This window comes from Mustela lutreola, chromosome 14 (genome assembly GCF_030435805.1).
Source record: "Mustela lutreola isolate mMusLut2 chromosome 14, mMusLut2.pri, whole genome shotgun sequence".
Classification (NCBI taxonomy): domain Eukaryota; kingdom Metazoa; phylum Chordata; class Mammalia; order Carnivora; family Mustelidae; genus Mustela; species Mustela lutreola.
This window is the reverse complement of record NC_081303.1, coordinates 728,951-748,605: the sequence shown is the minus strand read 5'-3', so window position 1 is coordinate 748,605 and position 19,655 is coordinate 728,951. Positions and strand designations below refer to the sequence as shown.

The following is a 19,655-nucleotide window of genomic DNA, read 5'->3' as shown; positions in this document are numbered from 1 at the left end:
ATACAAGGACGTGTTCTTTTCTTGTAGCCAGACAATCTTCATTTGGTTTAGTGGCTCCTGGGGAAACAGACATAAACAAGACACGATACCAGATTTATTAAAGATCATAATCCTATCATTTATTAGAAAAGGAAACAAAAAGCAAAACAAGAAAAATTAAGTTTTATGATGTCCTGGTGGGGAAAAAAATCAGCTCTAATATGAGCAAAGTTCCTTTTCTTTGAAATACATCAGTGAAAAGAAAACATTTGTTGTACAAAACAATCTCAAGGTAGGAAAAGTAGGACATAAGAATATGTTTTTGTATATAAAAGATTCAGTTATGCAATAACCAGAATTCAAAATTAGTTAAGTATTACTATACGATTACAAAAATGGATTCATGTTTTAACAAAGCGTCTTAAAAGCTCCTCATATTAGAACAAGCACAATGTTCTGAAGGCATGTACATTCCCCACAGGATTTTGAACATCTTTACCCCCAACGAGAATTTACAAAAGTGGCAAAGGAACAGAGCTGAGAGGATGTGAAATCTTTCCTTCCTTGTTCACTGCGGCTACGTCAAGCGAAAGTACTGAAAAAGGCAAGACATACACTTCAGAGCAGGAAGGCCGCAAAGCTGGACGCAGACTGCGCTTCCCCGCACCCCCCATGAACGCAACACCTGCAGGTACTTGCGATCAAGCTCAGCAGCTGCACAACGAGGGCCGGAGAGCTTTGCCCGGACTCCGGCCTCCATTTGGTCTAAAGGGGCCCCGCGAGGACTTGAGTCCAGCCAGCCCCGTGGTTATCAGGGAAAGTTTGTCTGTGGTGTACAGGGTTCTCCGCACTGTCTATGTGCAGTGACACTACCTTATTGGCCACACGGACCTGAGCATCGCCTGTGGATGACGACGCCGTGGGAGGACTTCTCGTCTCACACAGCACGTCTTGTCCCCGAGAGGACACGCACTGCCTACGGAGCTTAGTCTTCCCTGTTCTCAGCCTGTCCCATCCAGACACAAAGTTCTGTGCATTTCTAAGCCTATTACCAGCCTGCGGGCTCCTGCCAGGAAGAAGGAGTCTCCCGTGGTCAGTGTAGATGGGCACGGGCCGGGCTGCACTGCCGCCGCTCTCTGCCCAGGCTTCAGGGCCTCCTGCGCTACAGAAACCCAAGCCACCGACCACAGGGCTTAGGTGTACCACAGGCGCCTGTGCCTTTGGGGCAGAACTGAAACAGCCCAAAGAGGAGGTAAGCAGCCTGTCCTGGTGGACCAAACACACCGCACGACAGTTCTGTCTCTTCACTGGATGGAAACACTCAAGACCTCATAACTTCACAAAATGCATAAACTGTGAACTACGAGCTACTTTAAAGTCCCATGATTTAACCTCCCAACTAACTTTTTAAATAAGAATTTCCCAAAAAATCAAAAATTCTGAATCGAAATTCTTTTGTTAGTATCTTACCGAGAGTTTTGGATGTAAACCTGCATTTAACTTCGGTTGTAGTTCTACTGGCTTTTTAAAAACTGCTATCTGCAAAAAACCTACAGCAACCCTCAGAACATCCCCCAAAATCTTAAATTTTAAGATAGAAAAAACTACGCCAAAAATTGAGCAAACATGGATTTTTTCATTTATTTGCTGAAAAGGAGGGTCAAGGATGGGTTGTGAATTTTTCACGCGTCTGTGACCCTGCAGCTGAGTGTGGCCAGATGTCTGAGGGAGGAGCGGGCAGGCGGCCAGCATGGGCTGCCCCACAGACAAGGATGCACAGACACAGGCTGAGTTTCCTGACTCACCCCCGAGGGCCACAAGGCCACACTCGCCGCTGCTGGAGCTGTCAAAAGCAGAAGCGCCCACACCCGTATCCCCGACCCCCTTCTTTCAAGGTATGCCCCACTTCTTAATCCTCTTTTCCAATGCAGGTTCCAAAAGCCATCTACTGAGATGCACCTCATGACTTTCTCTCCTCTCCCTGACCACACCAATCAGGGTGCGACGGAGGTGGCAGGCGGGGGACAGCCCCCCAAGGTCCCCATACTAGAATGAGGGAACACCGAGATCATCAACTCAGTGGAAATGCTGCATGCAGGATGGTGTCCCCCACCCCTTCCCAAGGGACCCGCAGCTGGGCCTGGGCAGCAGCGGCCAGTGGCACAGCTGCACACAGGATCTGGGAGCCAGAACTGCCCATGAGCCCAGTGGGCAGAAGGGGAACCCCGTAGGGAGCTGGGCGGCGGGGAGTCACACAGCAGGCTCTGAGGGCCGGAGCTGGCTGTCTGGGCCTGGGGAGCAGCGCAGTGCCCAGCACAGCCGCACAGAAGGAAGAAGGTGGGGGGCGCGGCTCACGGGCATGGAGGCACCGCCTCACCCCCGATGGGCACAAGGGCAGGAGTTGATTCCTTTCATTCCAGAGATGCAACAGCCTCTCCTTCCCCCAGCCGTGGCGAGGGGAGTTTGCAGGAAACAAAAACCACCAGCAGCAAGCCAGCCGCAGGGTCTGAACCCTGACCCCCAATTGCCCACGAGGGCGCCTGGTAACAGCTTTCAGAGACTTCCCGGGGATTTCTTCCTCCCACCCTGCAGCGGGCTAAAACAAGGAGGGGAACCAAAGGTCGAGGTGGCAGAGGGGAAATGAATGGAGTCTGGGAGAGCCTAAACGCCCGGAGCCCAGCAGGTGCTTTAACGCGAGAACCACCGCCCTCTACCGGTGGGATCTGGAGGGACCTGGAGTGACCAGGACCAGCAGCTGGCGAGTCACTGCTGATGGCAAAGGAGACCCCGCACGGCAGTCTGGTGTGCTGCACACAGACAGCTGGACGCAGAGCTGCTAGTAAGTTAACGGTCAGAGACATTCACTTGTCACCTTCAAAACTCATCGGCTGCCTCATCGGGACGAGGCAGTAATGCCTTCCTGTTAATGGGATGTCATCTATGCACACTGGGCTCAGCGCCTGGCACAGCGGGCATACAATAATGCAGCAGGAACTGTTTTCTCTGGGGTTTTTTAACGGGCAAGCCAGAGCCCAAGTAACCTATCCAACCAGACGCCAGTCTGTGACGGGACCACAACACACACCCAGACCCGGGTGCCGTCAGAGCCCACGGCCACTACCACTGCGCCACACAGCCCCGCTAGAGTCTTAAAAGGCACTTTGACCTCATGTCCCACAAATTCAAGTCCAAACACTGCAAAGGGCCAGAGGGATCAGCCTTCCAGTTACTCCAGGCCAACCGGAGCTCGCAGACACAGGCTGGCCTCACACATCTGCTCTCAAGGGAGGGAACGAAGGACACTCCTGACCTCCTTCGGGCCACTTCCTAGAGCACTTCCAAGATGTGAGTTAGCTCCTAGGGCACCTCCGGGGTGAGAGAACGCCACAAAAGCCAGACGGCAGCACGTATTTCCCCTCCTGGCTGAAGGCAGGTTAGGAGCCTCAGGATAAGCCAGGGCGCCCTCCACCGCCCCAAGAGGACCTGGCGAGACCGCCTCCTCACTCTGGTCCTGTCAGACCTGCTTACAGCTCCCCAGCTCAGAGGAAAAGTCTGGCCAGAGCAAGACCCTTAGGGGACCAGCTAGACCTGGGTAAAGAACAGAAAGGCATCCCCGGAGAGGGCTTGCTGCAGTGGCCCCGCACTGCCAGGAGCTCTGGCAATCAGGCCAGGGCACTCATGCTGGTCAGGCAGTGAGAAGCTGCTGGAAGGCACACTAACAAACCATGGAGAGCCTCCAGAACCCAGAAGAGCTTCCCAAAGGGGAAACCCGACAGGAGACAGGGCAGTGACGTAGACCATGGGCAGGAAAGGCACAGGCTTGGCTGATGGCAACAGGCAGAACCGTTAGAGGGGGCGCCTCCAGAGCCATCCCGGGAAACACGGGGGACTGAAGCTGGAGTGCCCAGGCTCTGAGCCCAGGTCTGCCACCACCCATGGCTTTGGGGGAACCTGCTAACCTCCCAGACCCAATTTCCTCGACTGCCAGTGAGATAACCGTCACTGGCTCTCATGAGGATTGGACAGGGTTCTGGGCACAAAGCAGGTGTGTGCGGTGCAGGGGGGCTGCGAGGCGAGCCCCGGCCATCCATGGCATCCTGCCCCAGGGTCTACGGCCCCGACTACTCCAGCGCAAAAACAGGCCCTGGTGAACGGTCACGGGTAGGCACACGTCCTTCCCGCGGGGCCCCATGGTCGGGGGGGGGGGCTTTGCCTTTCCAGCCCCTCTTTCCTGGCCCCATTCCAGGGGAGACGGAAAACAGAATCAGTTTAAAAGCAGCACATGTAAATCATGAAAAGAAAACCAGAGCAGAAAGCAGCGCGGTCTCTCACCTCCCGTCAGCCCTTGTGCAGAAGCCAATAGTGTCTGTTCCGTCTGCGCTTTGTCCCCAGTCTAGTTCCTGGTCAGGAGAAAAGCTATGTGGCGTGGGGGTGGGGAAGAAAACCCCAAGAGCAGAGTGTGCACTGGATGTCAGAAGACACGCTCCATCGTCAGGTGTGCAATCAGAACCAAGCCAAAATTCAGATTTAAAACCAACTCACATCCCCCCAAAGCGCTTCTTTCCACGTTACTCTGTGGCCAGACTCTCCACGGGCTTGTGTGCAGCTGTCGCGGGGCAGACCCCAGAGCAGAAGCGCGTGCACGCTGGGTGAGGCGAGGAGGGTCTGCATACTGAGGGCAAGTCCGCAAAGTCCCCGTCGACCTCAAAGCTCTGTGCCTTCCAGCCGCACCCCTGCCAGCTCCGACGGGGCTGCCCGCTGTCCCCTGGAGAGCCCTGGCTCCGGAGCCGACCTGCAGCTGCTTCACGAGGCTTTTATTAGGAGATTTCGGTGAAACAGCTTCTAACAAGGGAACAGGTGCAGAAGGAAGTCCACCCCATAAGCTACAGACCCCCTCCCACACCAGGCTCCAGACGTTTGGGTCTGGAAGACAACACTATCTCCAAAAGCAACCTTCAAACGTTCAGATCACAAGCAACACACTGATGCAGGAGAAAAGGCACGTGTCTGTAAGACAGAGGTTCAGGAGGTGTTTACAAAACTGTCCACCAGCTCCCGTCCATGGCGCCTCCCAGGGCCTGGCACAGCGGGCCGTGTGCTATGCCAGACAGACCGCAAAACACTTCTTCACAGCATCCCTAGGAGGAAAACACATGAACATCAGTGAGAGACCATCACCCCCCAGGCCCCTGTAAGTGGTCAAGACCCTCGTAATTCCTGGGTACCGAGAGGAGCACTCTACAGGGGAGAGGGCACCCTGACTGTGGGGTCAAGCTCCCTGGCATCCAACCGCAGGTTCAACATGAGCAGTACTGCCATGGGCAAGTGACCCATCTTGCTGAGTTCCAAATCCCACATCTGCAGGAATTAATAGTATCAAACAATGGACAGCTACTGACACGAGCCAAGGGAAAGGACTGGAAGAAAGCAGAGGCTATCGGAAACCAAGAAGGAAGAACTGTGCACTTAGAAGTTAACCAGAATTAGCAGATGCACTGAGAACATCAGACCCAGGTCGTTACTCAGGCCTTTCCTCATTCCTCGTCCTAAGCAAACAGCAGGAAGCTGCTAAGAGACAGCCTGCCGGAGTTCCCGCGTACAGGGCACTGTCTGCAGTGACCGGGTACTTACCAACCTGCTGGGTTAGGCCTGTCCCAGGGCTTACTCCCTAGAACGCACATACATGGAAAGGACAGAGTGGGTCCCCAATCCATCACCGTCCCGCTCAAGGAAGCGCGGCCGACTCAGGCCCACGCGTGGCTGTGTGGCTTCCCGCCCCGCCCTGTCCTCTGCTCTCAGCCACACGGTGTCAAGGGTCCCGGGACAGTCACGGAGGGAGGGGGAGGTAAGCGAGTGCATCTGCGTGAGCAGGCACCGTGCTTTAACGGTAAGGTAATTCCAGCGCAGCGCTGGAGACACGCTCTACACTGTAGTCCCAGCAGAGGTGCTGCACAAGAAAGAGACGCGCAGTCAAGTAAGATCCCTCACGGCAGCGACCACCACGCATATCAGAGGACCTGGAAAGTTGCCGAACAAGGAACCCACCTAATTTTGCCTCACCCCTTCCCAAACATATGTGACCACAGAACCCTTTTCTGCCGTGTAACCACTCTGCCCGTGGAACATGGAGAAAGGTGTGAGCTCTATAAATGCCCGTCCAGGTCAAGTGCACAGGCCTGAAGGGCACTGAGCAGGCCCAGCTTCATGGTCAGAGGCACAGCAGTCTCCCTGCGCCCCGTACTTGGAAGGTTTCACCTCTGGTTTACGCTCTGTGGCTGCCATCTTGAAACTCTCGATCATTGTTTAACCAGGAGCCCACAGTTACGTCCTGCACAGGACCCTGAAAATGACAGACCTGGTCCTGGCATGATGATATATTCTGTGGGCAAACTGATAAGATCACGGGATGCTCAGGGATGAGCGGTTCTGGCTCCTTCCACATAAAAACCCAGCTGCCCAAGACAGTTCTACCCATACGCTTCTCAGACTAGCCCCCAGCGCCCCAGACTTGCTGGGTCAGCAGAGGATTTCCTAACTGTTACCCCCTGGAACGTACGCCCAAGCCACAGGGCTGCCTTTATGGTGAGGGGCCTGTGAACTTCCCATCGAGCACTGCCCAGCAGCTTCGAACCAGTCAGCAGCAGAGTCGGAACTCGGACACAAGCCTGCTTGTCCGCCTCCCAGCTCCCGTGCGGTCTCTTGTCTTCTCAATACAGCTCAAGACAAGCCTCCTTCTAACGAACAGGTACTGACAGACACGTACGGAAATTAAGCTGCCACATGACAGCAGGGTCAGGCAAAGATCACACGACAAAGATCATCACAGTTTTGAGAGGCTCCTCGATGCAAGTGCCGAACGAAGGAGGCGTGCCTCTGGGGAGGGCCGGGCCCGGCCCACGCTGCTTACACACGTCCTCTCGGGCCACAGGGGTCTAGTGAGCCGCCCAAAGCCACACTGCTAACTAGCAAACCCTGGTCCTCCGAGTCCTCCTGGCCCTGCTGACTTTCCCTTCATAAACGCATCTGGAACGTTCTCATCCGTGGGTATTACAAGAAAACAAGCGTGAGCCTGGCTCCCTCCACGTCTCCCTCAGAGATGCTAAAACGATCTTCACCTTTCCTCCACAAAGCTACGCACTCCAAGAGGTATTACGTGCACACAGGCCCTACGTTGTCTCAGGAGAATGTTCTGTCACCAGAACTGGGGTCCCGGGCCAAAGCCCGTCACCCTGCACCGCAGGGGAGGAGGTGGACAGGACTCTCAGCTTACGAATCTATAAAATGGATACATTTTACCTATTTGCTTGAAAGAATTTTAGTAAAGATAAAACACGAGTTCTCTGAAAGCACCCGAAACAAAGGGCCCTCTGCCCCAAGTGACGGAAGGCACAGCCCTAAGCGCAGTCTTACCTGGCATAGGGTATGTAGGAAAGGCTGTACCTGCGAAGAAAAGAAACAAGAGACAAAATTAATGCAGGGACTCTCTGGAAGGAACAGGCCTCAACTGTGAGGACGCCTGTCCTTAAGGGCCCAGACCCTCTCCGTCCTCAGCATGGGGCGTACACGCACACCTGTGCACACGTGCATGCACACATGAACACACGCCGTGCCCCAGGGACAGGTGGGGGGTCGTCGGTGGCCAGAGAAGGGTGACAGGCCCACGTGGAGCCGACCCCGTCACCTCGGCCTCACGGGGTCAGCAGGTCCCACACAGCGGGACGGCGCAGAGCCCTAGCCTGAAACAACGCCGGCTAACACCCGGCGCAGCTCCCCTCTAGGATTTCACAAACCCTCAACAGAACAAACTGCCACCTGACCAGGAGGGTCTCCTGCTCTGCTCCTGTCAATTTTAAAAGAAGAGAAAACAGAACAAAAAGAAAAAAAAACAGCACCAACTACACTACGGATAACAACGTAAGGAAGTGAGGATTCTTCAGGAACCCGGGCCCAGAGCTCTCGGGGATCCTAGCTGGCTAAGGCCCTTCACCCAGCGGAGGCCCAGGCAGGCGGGAGACCCCAACGCTCACAACCAGCCCTGAGGAAAACACAACACGGTTGTGCTGGCGCGTTACTGCCGTCTGCGTGAGCCTGTACAAACAGTGAACCTCTGGAGAGTGGCTCCAGGTTGTCTATAGGCGAAAAAAGGCACATACATGTGGGTACCAACCCCGTGCCCCGGAAAGAAACAGCACATGAACATAAGCCACAAACCAGGCCCTCCGGTACCTACTGTGGACACCTGCGTCTCACTAAAATCAGGCCATCATTCTCCTTCCGTTCCCCATGGAGAGAGTCACTCCCTTGTGAACACAGTGAATCCCAAAAAGCATTTGGGAAGCGTATTTTGTCACAAGTCCCAAATGACCAAAGCGACGAGGTGCTCGGCAACAGCCTCAAGCCCCACCCTGCCACGCGGGACCACAGCCGGTCCCTGGTGGCTTTGAGACCTGCAGCCCTCTCTCCTCGGCACCAGGGAAAGCATTTTCCCTGAAGCGGACCAGCACGTCTCTGTGGAAACCGTTCAGGCCGGCCTCACACGTTCCTAAACTCTGGAAGGACCGGAGCGACCTCTCTGAAGCCATCGGTTCCTCCGTCAGCACCGCTCCCTGCCGGACGCTGGGCCCGTCTGGAAGGACCGAGGTCTCCGGTGCCGCCTTCACCGTGCGTGGCTCTTGAGCCACCATCCCCGGTTTTGCCAACAGCCTGCCGCGCACCTGCCAGGCCTGCCGCCCACAGCCACACGGGTTTCCGTTTCATCAGCCGCCATCCCTCAGCTCCGGCTGACAACTCCCTCTGTGCTTCGGCGAAGTCATCCGTCCCGCCCCAAACGCAGCTCCCCCTTCCTACGGCTTGCCTTTCTTCGACGTCCGTCTGACTCACAGCCGCTCTCTACCAGCCCCTGACATACGCCACCATCCTCGGCCTACCAGACGGAAGTGACTGAGTCACACTGAGAACATCTCACCATCGAGCCGGAGCCCCGCAGAAGACAGTGCAGCAGGCAGCCAGCCCCCAGCCCCCGAGAACGCGGACGCCGGCTACCGGCACGCAGCTGAGGGCACAGACTTCTGCTCTGCCGTCTGATGCACTCGCATCCTTGAGAATTCTTAACTGAGAAGCTCCTATGTTCTTCCGTCCTCCCACTCACACCACACGCGCTTTTACCTGCCTCGGCCTCACCGTTCAGACGGCGACGTGCGAGGAGACATCACTTACCACGTCAGGGCCAAGGACTGCAAAATGCAGAAGATGAGCGCGAGTCCCTTGTTATGCCACTGAAAGGAAAGCAGACGGTTACGCACGGTGTGTGACAAGAGGCCTACGCCAAAAGGTTCAAGGAACTCAAAATACACGCTTACCCAAAAAGCAGAACACAGGGTAAGGGCAAAACACAACTAGAAGAGAGGAAAACATTAATTAATACAGTGACAACATGGGGGGATACTGCGAAGACCTCACCATGCTTGGCAAACTTCCCACACTCACCCCCCACACCACCAGACTCTGCTGACGCAGCAACCAAAGGCATCCTTCCTCTCAAAGCGCCGGACCACGGGAGCACCCGCGTTGGGCAGAAGAGTTAAAATCCCAGGCAAATGAAACCAGCCCACACAAACAGATGTAAAAAGAAATGGATCCTCTTTGACTTTCCAATTTCCCCAAACTGTCTGCCCAGAAAATAAAACCACATCTCTGGTCCCTCCCTCACCCTCCCCATTTTCATTCAAACTCACTAACAGCTGAACTCACAGTCCTGTATTTGAGCCCCTCCGAAAACCCCTGTCTGGAGCAGGACGGAGGGTAACATGAGATTCCGGGCAGCCGGTTACTGGTTTCCATGTCACCTAACACTCTGACTCCTTCCTCAGAAAGTTCTTCCTGTAAGACCCGCCCGGACCACCTACATCCAGGCTGGCCAAGAGCAGTGGCCTCGGGCGGCCAGTCATGTCCATCCTCTCTGTCCCTCTATGGCTTAACTGCTCAGTAATCACGCCCCAAGTACTCTCTCCGCGGCCAGCACTGGGCCGATGCTGCACAAGGACTCGCGAGCACAGCTAACGTGGACGCGGCCTCACGGAACGCACCCGTCCCGACAAGCAACGGGGACGGAGATGAAACTAACCAAGTGCACTGACCGAGGCCCAAATGTCGCAGGAAAGGCAACTTTGACAGAAGGCCAGCGAATGTGGTCTAGAACGATGCTAAGGGTCACGCAGAAGGCGGCAGCCCGGAGGAGGAAGGGGCAGGGGCGAGGGACAGGAGCGACAGGACAGGGGGACAGGCTGCAGGTAGTGCCGTCGGAGCAGGGAGCAGAGCGGAGGGGCCCCGAGGGTGGCAGCCCCAGAGGCAAGCGGTGGCGGTCAGGTGCCGAGGAAAGAGCGCGCCCGCTCTAGGAGCCCAGACGCCCGCTCCAGCAAGCGAAGCCTGTGTTCGGGGTCACTGCCCCGGACTCTGCCGGGCGCCACTTTCCCCGTCACCAGGACGACCCGTGTCCCCAACAGTGCAACTGCTCCCAGCGGCCCACTGCAGGTGCAGCACACGGCGGGCGTCACGGCCGGAGCAGGACTCTCCCTCCAACCCGGAGCTCACAGCCATTGGGCAGTGAGTCAAGACGAAAGCGGAAAGAAGGGAGGAGGAAGACGAAAACCCAAGTCCCATGTCACAGGCGCGGCTCCCAGGCAGGCCTTACCAGCACCATGATCGTCGCGATCAAGCGTGTCGGCTCAAACATCCTCTTCAGCTGCTTCATCGGGCCCATGAGGAAGACGGTGCTGAGAGGCAAACACACAGAGGCCGTTCAGAGCAGCCCGGACCCGGCCCGGCCCAGGCCCGGCCCGGCCCAGGCCCAGGCCGCCGCCTCCCCTCCACCCGGCCGGGAGCAGCCACGGGGATCACAGCGGTAACGGCCGGGGACAGCGGGGAAGCGCCTGCCACCCGCCAACTGCCAGCCTTTCCGGCGTTTTGCGTACTGTCCCGACCCAACCCTTCGATGGTCTGCGGGGCGGATGACAGGAATCGTCCTGCTTCCTGTGCAGGCGAAGAAACGGAAGCCCGAAGGGTCTGCTAGCCAGGGCCGGGGCTGCCCGCTCCTCGGGTGTGAGTGCACGGGGCTTGGCTCCAGAACCACACCGGGAGCCCCCAGGCCTCCGACAGTGCGCCCCTGCCTCTTCAACTCCCACCCGTGGAAACCAACCCCAGAGACTCGGATCATTTTAAAGAGAAACCACACCTGACGGGGTTAGGTTGCTGGTATTAAAAACGAGGGCACCTCCTGTTCTTTCATTCTCCCGGAATATTTCTACTGGTCATACCCTCTGTGAGTCGGTCAGTGTTTGCTACAGACAGACAGGACACTCCTGCCTCCGCAAGCCGGTGGGGTAGGGGTCGTTACGCTTGTTTGTCTCATGGATGGGACAAGGAAGCTCAGGAAGGTCCTTATCCACAGCCGCACAGCTAAGAACTTAGCCCGCACTCAAACCCACAGCCACGGGATCCAAGGCCCTGAAAGACATCCGTCGTCCACTTTCGGTGTGGACTGGAACTGGAGAGGGGGCTGCAGGCGACACTAACCCACACAGACCCGAACCCCAAACCCCAGGGCGAGGTCTGTCATGTCTCCAGATTCCTACAGAAAGGCCCCATGTGGCATCACATGGGCAGGAGCCTGGAACGGCAAGTGTTTAAACATTAGCTACTGGGTGTTTGCTAAAAGCAGAAATTTTAACAATAAGCCGACTTCTCTTTAAAGTCCTGTTAAGTTTCAACCTGAATTCACAGCCGCACTCCCAGGCAGCACTGAACGAGACGAGACGCAACAGCCACGGCTGGCCTGAAACATTAAATACAGCACAAACACGAAACTGTAGCACATCAGAGGACGCCGGGGGGCTCAGCCGTTAAGCATCTGCCTTTGGCCCAGGCCCTGATCTCTGGGTCCTGGGATCGAGCCCCACGTCAGGCTGCCGGCTCATCAGGGAACCTGCTTCCCCCTCTCCCTCAGCTGCTCCCCCTGCTTGTGCGCTCTCCCTCTCCCTCTGTCTCCCTGTCAAATAAATAAATAAATAAATAAATAATAACACATTATAGGTAAAGCCATGTTCCCCGTGTTACTTCCACAGGCAGGGCTATGAAGACCCGGTCCTAGTAGGGTCTGCTAAATTGTTCTTCTGGACTGACCAGCACACTCCTGTGTTTATGCTCTTTTTGCAGCCTCGACATGAAACCCGCATCGTCTGCCCAAAGCAAAACCCTCCAAAAGTTCGTATTCAAGAGGGCTGTAGAGGCGAGAGGAAACATCACTATCAGAAGCATTCATAAATCAAGTTCTTGGAAGGCAGCCGGAGGCATGCACTCAATCGTTCGGTTAGTGTTTCCAGCCAAAAACAGAGCTGGGTTTGGGGACGACAGGGACAGGCAGGGCAGAGGTCCAGCCCGTCAAGTGGCTTAGACACTTGTAACCAGTCAGTGTAATAAAATGCTACCTGTGCTGTCCCGTAAACATATTTGGGACACAGAGTCCCCTAGGAAAGAAGAGGTCACTGATTCTGGGCGGGGAGAGGGGACGAGAAGTCTCACAGGAGTGGTGACTTCTGACCCAAGTCCTGACAAATGAGCAAGAATTTCCCTAAAATGGGGGCGGGGGGCAGGGCACACAGAGGGAGATGCAGCGCAGGCAGCATTCTAGACAAAGACGTTAGCCCCAGAACCACCACAAGGATGTTTGGGGAAATGCAAGAGGCTGTGGAGTGGACCTGGGTCAAGCCAGCTCGCTAAGCGCCTCTCCCCTAGGCTCGCATGAGGCAGGGCCAAACAGACTGTGCTGGGGACGCCGCAGAAAGTGGCCTAGAGGGACATGAGGGAAGACAGAGAAGCCGCCCGGACTCCTGCAGTGGTTCAGACCGGAAGAGATGCGCCAGACCCAAGGGCGGCTCAGGTGGCGCCTGAGCCCTCCCCAAGCTCCAGGTTCAGATGGCAGCCGCCGCCCCGCCCAGGCCCCTCCTCCTCCCCGCCCTACTCCGTCACCGGTTCACATCTGCCCGGCCCACCCGTGAGCTCCAGGGGCAGGAACCAAACCACACAGTCTGTGAGGGCTCAGAGCCCCGCCCAGGTGCGAGTCAAGGCTCAGTCATGAAGCACGTGAGTCCCTCCCAGAAACAGTAACCGCGGAGACAAAAAGGGAGGGGTCGGCACCAAGTCAGGGTGACAAATCACAGGGGCCGGGGCTTGGACACCCAGGACTCTGAGGCCATTGACTGAGACACAAGGGAAGGGGGAGGGACAGGGAGTCACGGGGCTCAGGTTCCAGGGGGCCCTAAGGCAGAAGTCAGGCCGGCAGGACCTGCTGTCGGCACACGGCGGGGCTGAAGCATGTGCTGGACTGGACCTGGGCTGTGTGTGCACCTGCAGCAAATCGGGCCGCCCCCCGCTGGCGGCACTCCCTTAGCTCCCCCGTGCTCCTGAGCCTAGGGCCAGGTCTGAGATGGTCCTCCACTGGCAGAGCAAGAACACCCCTCCCCAGGAGCCTCTGGCCCCGTGAGCCCTTCTAAAGTCCCCACTCAGCCTCTGGCAGCAGTAGGCCAGAATGCAGACAGGACTGTGTTGTCAAGCCTGAAGATACCATTCAACCACTGCGTGCCACGGTTCCCTTGTGTAAAGCCACAACAGTAACTTCATCCCAGGAGATTTCACAAATAAACTAAGATAGGGGCGCCTGGGGAGCTCAGTCAGTTAAGCATCTGCCTTCAGCTCAGGTCGTGATCTCAGGGTCCTGGCATCGAGCCCCTCTGCGCCAGGCTCCCTGCTCAGTGAGAAGACTGCCTCTGCTTCTCCCTCTGCCCCTCTCCCAGCATGCTCTATCTCTCCCTCTCTTTTGCTCTTTCAAAAAAATGAAATCTTTAAGAAAAAAAAAGATACTAAAATATTTTGAAGTGACAGAAAATAAATGTGATGTATATTTTGTGGATTTTTTTGGATACAATGTATTTTAACAACCTTTGGTGTGAAACCAAATCCTTAAAACTATTAAAGCATCCTCCTCACGTCCCTGAAGTACAACCCACACCTATTTTCCCATCTAGTGACTGGCTAAGGTTAAATTAAAAAACAAAAAACAAAAAGCCGTTACCTCCCAATCGATGCGATGTTACCAAAGGTATAAAACACTGCGAAGAGGTACAGGCCCTTCCTGGGCACCCAGAGCAGGAAAGTCCCCTGGAAGATCAAGCACAGGGCGTTTGCACCGGGAGGACCCCCCTGCCAGGCCACAGCCAGGAGTGCACAGGGACCCCCAGGCCCCTCCCCTCCCTCGTCAGTGCGCCCTCTCCTCCTGCTCTCATCCGTGCACCTCATGAGGGGCAGAAGGGAAGGCCAGGGGAGGGGAGGGACATCTTACCAACAGTGAGCAGACAATTCCTGCAGCAAAACAGGCAATGAAGCCCTTTATTCTGGTGCCCCAGCTCAGTGACGACGCCTCAACGACCTAGGATTTTCAAACGACAGATCACACATGGATATGCGTGTTTAAGCAGCAAGAACTAGGAAAGCACGTAATGAGACTGTGTGAGTGTGTCCCACAGAAGCAGAAACAGAGGCTCCGACTCCCTCGCTGCTACGAGAGCCCTCCCGAGTCATGGCACCCGGCTCCTTCTCCATCCACGAGTCTCCTCTCCGGCAGCAGATACGAGGTTCCTCAGCCTCTACGGGAACACCCCCGAGGTGGCAAGTCTCCACCATTTCACACACAGCACAGCAAGGCAGCAGGCCGCAGAGTAGCCCAAGCCCCGACCACAGCCCAGGCCGGACACGGACAACTGCAAAGGCGTGAGCAGCCCCAGGCAGGGAACCAGGGAACGGGGAGCCACGTGACGCCGCATCGACAAGCCAAAGTTCAGCAGGAGCTACTCCTCCCAGCATCTCTGAGACCCCAGGGGACGAAGGCTGTCATCGCGTCAGGGCCCTCAGCTGGATCTGAGGTGCTTTGTGCCGGCATCAGCCAAGTCACCCATGCATGAGATGGATTCCAGGTAATTCATGACCGCCCGGCCCCGCTACCATAATTAATCCCTCCCGGGAGTGCGCGGTTGCCAACAACGCGGTCGCCAACAACAGCTCTGCTAACCGGGGAGCCTGCACGCAGCTCCCACGGCTGTTCCTCCAGGTCAAAGAGGCCAGCCCAGACCTTATGCCAGAGACCTTCCTGGCCACGCCATGCCAGGGACGGCCCCTGCCACTGAGACCTGCCTCCGGCCTCCTGCCCAGTGCGCCTGCAGCAGGCTCGCCGCGCGTGGCCAGCGCGGCCGCCATCAGCAGCGGGGGAAGCTGCCGGTAACACTTCCACCCCCGATGAAGAAGGACGACGTTGCCAGAAGCTGCAAGAGCCACGGGACGGGCAAGTCCTTCAACCTGGACGCCCCCAGCTCAGGGCGGGCTCTCGGTCCTGTCCCCATGCTTCCTGCCGTACCAGAGGCCAGGAGACAAGGACCAGCGGCTCTCCCAGCGGTGGCCAGCCCTTGCCACAGAACAGCCTGACTTCCATCCACAAGAGACCCAGGACGAAGGGCTACTGTCAAAACGGGTTTTCTTCCCACCGCATAGACGCACACGAATTGAGAGAGGGAGGGAGAGGCACTCTTAACCAGGCTCCGACACGGGGGCCTGATGTAGGGCTCGATCTCAGGACCCTGAGATCATGAGCTGAGCTGAAATCAAGATGCGGACACTGAATGACCGAGCCCCCAGGCACCCCTGTTCCCCCATATTTAAGGGGGGGCTCCTGACACTGCCGTCCCCCAGCAGACACCGCACCTGCGGAAACATGGGACACCACATACACCGCGCAGAAAGGTGCCATCGGGGACGGGGACACCCAGTGGGAACAGGGTGTCTGTCAGGGCCGGACAGATGGGCCCCCGGCTTCCTTGCTGAGGAAAACCCGCACCCAGAGTCACAGACACTCAGCGGGCCGACCGCAACGGTGGCGCCACAACCAGCTCAGCCTTCTGACTCACACGGGCAACCTCCCATCAGGAAGAAAATAAGACCAGAAGACGCCACTCCTCCTACTCACGCAGGACACAGAGAACCTGCTCGGCCAGGCAGAAAAAAAGAGGTGAGCTGCACGCGGGGAGAAGGGCGCCGCAGCACAACGGGACGGCATTCGTGGCTGGAGCACGACTTGGCGTCCACAGGGACGTCCTCAGACGTTCAACCTTTTTTTTTTTAAGAGGATAACCCGTAAGGTCACATCACATGTCAAGCGTGAGCTGGCCTTGGCATTCAGAGACCTGAATACGGTCTGCGCAGGACGGTGAGGCCCCAGTCCCCTTATAAATCGAACTCAAGCGCAAGAGAAAGCAGCTCTGCTTTCTTCCTTCGAAGCGAAAGTGACACGTCGGTTCTACAAGTCCCTCAAGCTGAAATTTCCACGCAAATGTCACCCCAGGGGGCAAATTGGGGGGGGGGGGGGATACAGACAACTTTTCATCACTCGTGTCTCCCCACTGCGTGTAACTGCACTTGGTTGACCTGCACAGTCCCAGCAAGAAGAAAGTGCTGCTCCCCTTATAACTGGGCTCAGCCAAAGCTCAGCCCTTCCTTTTGCCAATTTATAAAAACAGACTCAGTCGATATAAAACACCTTTCTAGGGGCGCCTGGGTGGCTCAGTGGGTTAAGCCTCTGCCTTCGGCTCAGGTCATGGTCTCAGGGTCCTGGGATCGAGCACCGCATCGGGCATCAGGCATCAGGCTCTCTGCTCAGCTGGGAGCCTGCCTCATCCCCACCTGCTTCTCGGCCTACTTGTGATCTCTGTCAAATAAATAAATAAAATCTATTAAAAAACACACACACACACACACACAATTTCTTAATTCATGGCTGCTGGAAGCTGTGCTGGGGCACCTTCTGGAAATTAGAGTAGCTTACATAGAACCTGGATAGAACTGTCAGTGATCTGCACACAAGCCATCTGACTAGCAGTTAGAAACAAAGGTCCCTTTGACTCTGGGACATGGAGAGACGAAAGGTTCTTGCCAAAACGAGGTAAAGCTAAGAACTGTTTGAGGAAACAGGGCTGGTAACCAGAAGAAGGTGAGAAATGAATGCTGCTTCCTACCACTCATTCCTTCCTTATCCCTGGACTCCTCTACGGAAAAAATGAAACCTATACTTTAGGACAGAAGCCCACTAAAACCAAAGGTTGAAGGCATATTTATGAAGGGGAGGTATCAATTAAAAACCTCATTATGAGGCTATTGTTGGTGACTAGGCACGGCCAAGTGGTTTTTATGCCTAGTTTCATATGTAAGAGAAACAGAACTAGTCGTGCTTTTATTGTTTACGTTAAACGAATAAAAATTTGAAAAGCACTCACTTATGGTGACCTCTGACAACTTCCATAATTTAATTTGAAGAACCCATAAGGCCACGAAGTCCAAGTCACCACGGAAAACAGAAATTTCAGCACAGAATCTCCAGCCCTGCCAGCTTCGAAGCCAGGGCAGACGTGAGACGATCAAGTCAATACCCATACTTTAAAGGAGGCTCGAATTAGTAAAAATTAAAAATTAAGCCAAGAACAATCCTCAAAATGAATTCAGCCAGCTGCAGGATGTGTCCCAGGAGTCCGGGACTCAGGAAATGACATACAATGAGGTATGAAAACAGGAATGTCACACTCAGGAGAGGAGATGGACAGTGGGACTTCACAATGAGAGAGAGGCACCTTGCCTTTCTTGAACAGATTTAAGATGGGGCGGAGCTTACAGCCCTTTCGAGCCCTTCCCTGTGTCCAATGAGGACATGCAACACCTTGGGTAAAAGCCAACTCAGTCTTCACATCTTCAATCTGCACTAATCACTCACTCTTAAGGGTCTGTTTCTGATTGTTTTCTAAATACAAAGTATCTGCCTCGTCTTGCTGTCAACACTGTAGCACTGGAGTCTCCAGGATGACCAAGTGTCTCGCTCTGGAGCCCCAGTGGCTGCTCACAGCAGGATGACCGTCCGCAGGGCATAATGCTTTCAGAGAATGGGCAACTGCCCACTAGCCCAGGATTTAGTAGGCCATGTGGGGACTGACCTGACAGTTCCTAACAGAAGCCAGAAATCAGAAACAAAAAATTCATGAAATTACTCCTGAGCCCCCACCCACTAATAAAGGCCTAACCCTAACCCTAACCCTAACGCAACTAAAAAGAACCCACAGAGTGGCCCAGTGGTTAGGCCTCTGCCTTCAGCTCAGGTCATGATCCCAGGACCCTGGGATCAGCATCTGACTCTCTGCTCAGCAGGGAGCCTGCTTCCCCCTCTCTCTCTGCCTGCCTCTCTGCCTGCTTGTGATCTCTGCCTGTCAAAGAAATAAATAAAATCTTAAAAAAAAAAAAAAAACTTTAAAAAAAAATACATAAATTAAAATCCAGCGCCAGTGTCGAGCGCGGGTCTTCGGGGTGAAGTTCTGGGGACCGCGCTCTGGGGCTGCGGGTCCCGGAGGGAAACGCAGACAAAACCCGGCATCCGCCGAAGCGCGGGAAAGCAGCAGCGGCAGCAAATCGGAGAGCGAGGCGGGCCGCAGCGTCGCCCCGCAGCCGGGGAAACTGAGGCACACACCGGAAGGTGAAGTGTCCTGTTAGGCCCGGGGAGGAAAACAGGCGCAAACGCGACGGAAGCGCAGGAACCCGGAGACGCGCGCTGTGGCTCCGCAGCCCGGGCGGGAGCGAGACCCTGACCCCGACCCTGACCCCGACCTTGACCCCGACCCTGACCCCGACCCTGACCCGCCCGCACGCGCGGCGTCCGGGGATCCCGGGGTCCGGAGTCCGGCGCGCGGACGGACGGGCTTGGGGAACCGGAGCGCCCCGCGGAACGTCGGGGACACGCGCCTCGACGCCGACAGGGGCCCGCGGGCGGGACAGGGACCCGACCCCGAGCCCCGACGCAGGGGCGGCCGCGGGCTCGTCGCAGGGACCGGCCCGTCCGCGCGGACCCTCCCGCGGTCCTGCCCCGGCGCCGCCCGTCGAGGGGGCCCTGGGGCAGCGCGGGGCGCGGGGACGCACAGCCCCGGGGTCCGCACAGCCGGGGGGTCCCGCCCGCCCCCGCCCCCGCCCCCACACGCCCCGCCGCGGGCGCGCTCACCTCGGCCAGGCCGCCCCGGTCCTCGCAGTCCTGGCCGCTCAGCACCTTCTTCAGCTTGTCCATCGCGCCCGCTGCCCGCGCGCCGCCCCGGAGCCTGTTGCGCCCGCGGAGCGCGGCTCTTCCGGGTGCGCCGCCGCCGCCCCGCGCGCCCCGCCCCGACCCGCCCCCGGGGCCGCCCGCGCACGCGCCCCGCCGCTGCCGCCCGCCCGCTGTGGGGGTGGGAGGCGGGACGGCCGGGGCGCGGGGGCTGAGGTCCGCCCCGCCCCGCCGCGCGGCCACCTCCGGGCGTCGGAGTCTCCGGGTCGCGCCGGCGCGGCTTCTCCGCGGGTCGCCCCGGGTCCCCCCCGGTGGCCGCGGGGAAAGTCACGCGTAACTGCGGCCTCGACCAGGCTCCTGTGACCCCAAGTGCAGCTTCCGGAGCGGACCCCGCGGACCGGCAGGGCTGCGGCGAGGAGAGCAGGGCCGTGCGGGGCCGCCTGGACCGGACGGCGCCGCCGAGCCCCGCCGGAGACCCGGGACCCCCGCGACCCCCAGGGCAGCGCCGGCC

At 57.0% G+C, this 19,655-nt stretch overlaps 1 protein-coding gene across 1 annotated transcript; it reads right to left on the bottom strand.

Annotated features, from left to right (window-relative positions):
* Window positions 1-93: 93 nt before the first annotated feature.
* SFT2D2 (SFT2 domain containing 2) lies at window positions 94-19,251 on the bottom strand. Its single transcript, XM_059145480.1, has 8 exons — window positions 19,109-19,251; window positions 14,372-14,458; window positions 14,105-14,190; window positions 10,670-10,751; window positions 9,339-9,374; window positions 9,196-9,254; window positions 7,390-7,419; window positions 94-5,117 (listed from the first exon to the last, which is right to left on the bottom strand). The coding sequence occupies exons 1-8, from the start codon at window positions 19,169-19,171 to the stop codon at window positions 5,078-5,080; spliced, it is 483 nt and encodes a 160-aa protein (XP_059001463.1). The 5' UTR covers window positions 19,172-19,251; the 3' UTR covers window positions 94-5,077.
* Window positions 19,252-19,655: the final 404 nt, after the last annotated feature.

What these genes read in the sequence shown, in the direction of transcription:
- SFT2D2 (XM_059145480.1), bottom strand. Translation starts at nt 19,171, where the DNA reads ATGGACAAGCTGAAGAAGGTGCTGAGCGGCCAGGACTGCGAGGACCGG. An exon ending in TCGCGACGATCATGGTGCTG is followed by an intron (nt 9,375 to 10,669) that starts GTAAGGCCTGCC and finishes CCTCTCTTCTAG; the next exon opens with TTGTGTTTTGCCCTTACCCT. An exon ending in TCCTACATACCCTATGCCAG is followed by an intron (nt 5,118 to 7,389) that starts GTAAGACTGCGC and finishes TTTTCCTCCTAG; the next exon opens with GGATGCTGTGAAGAAGTGTT.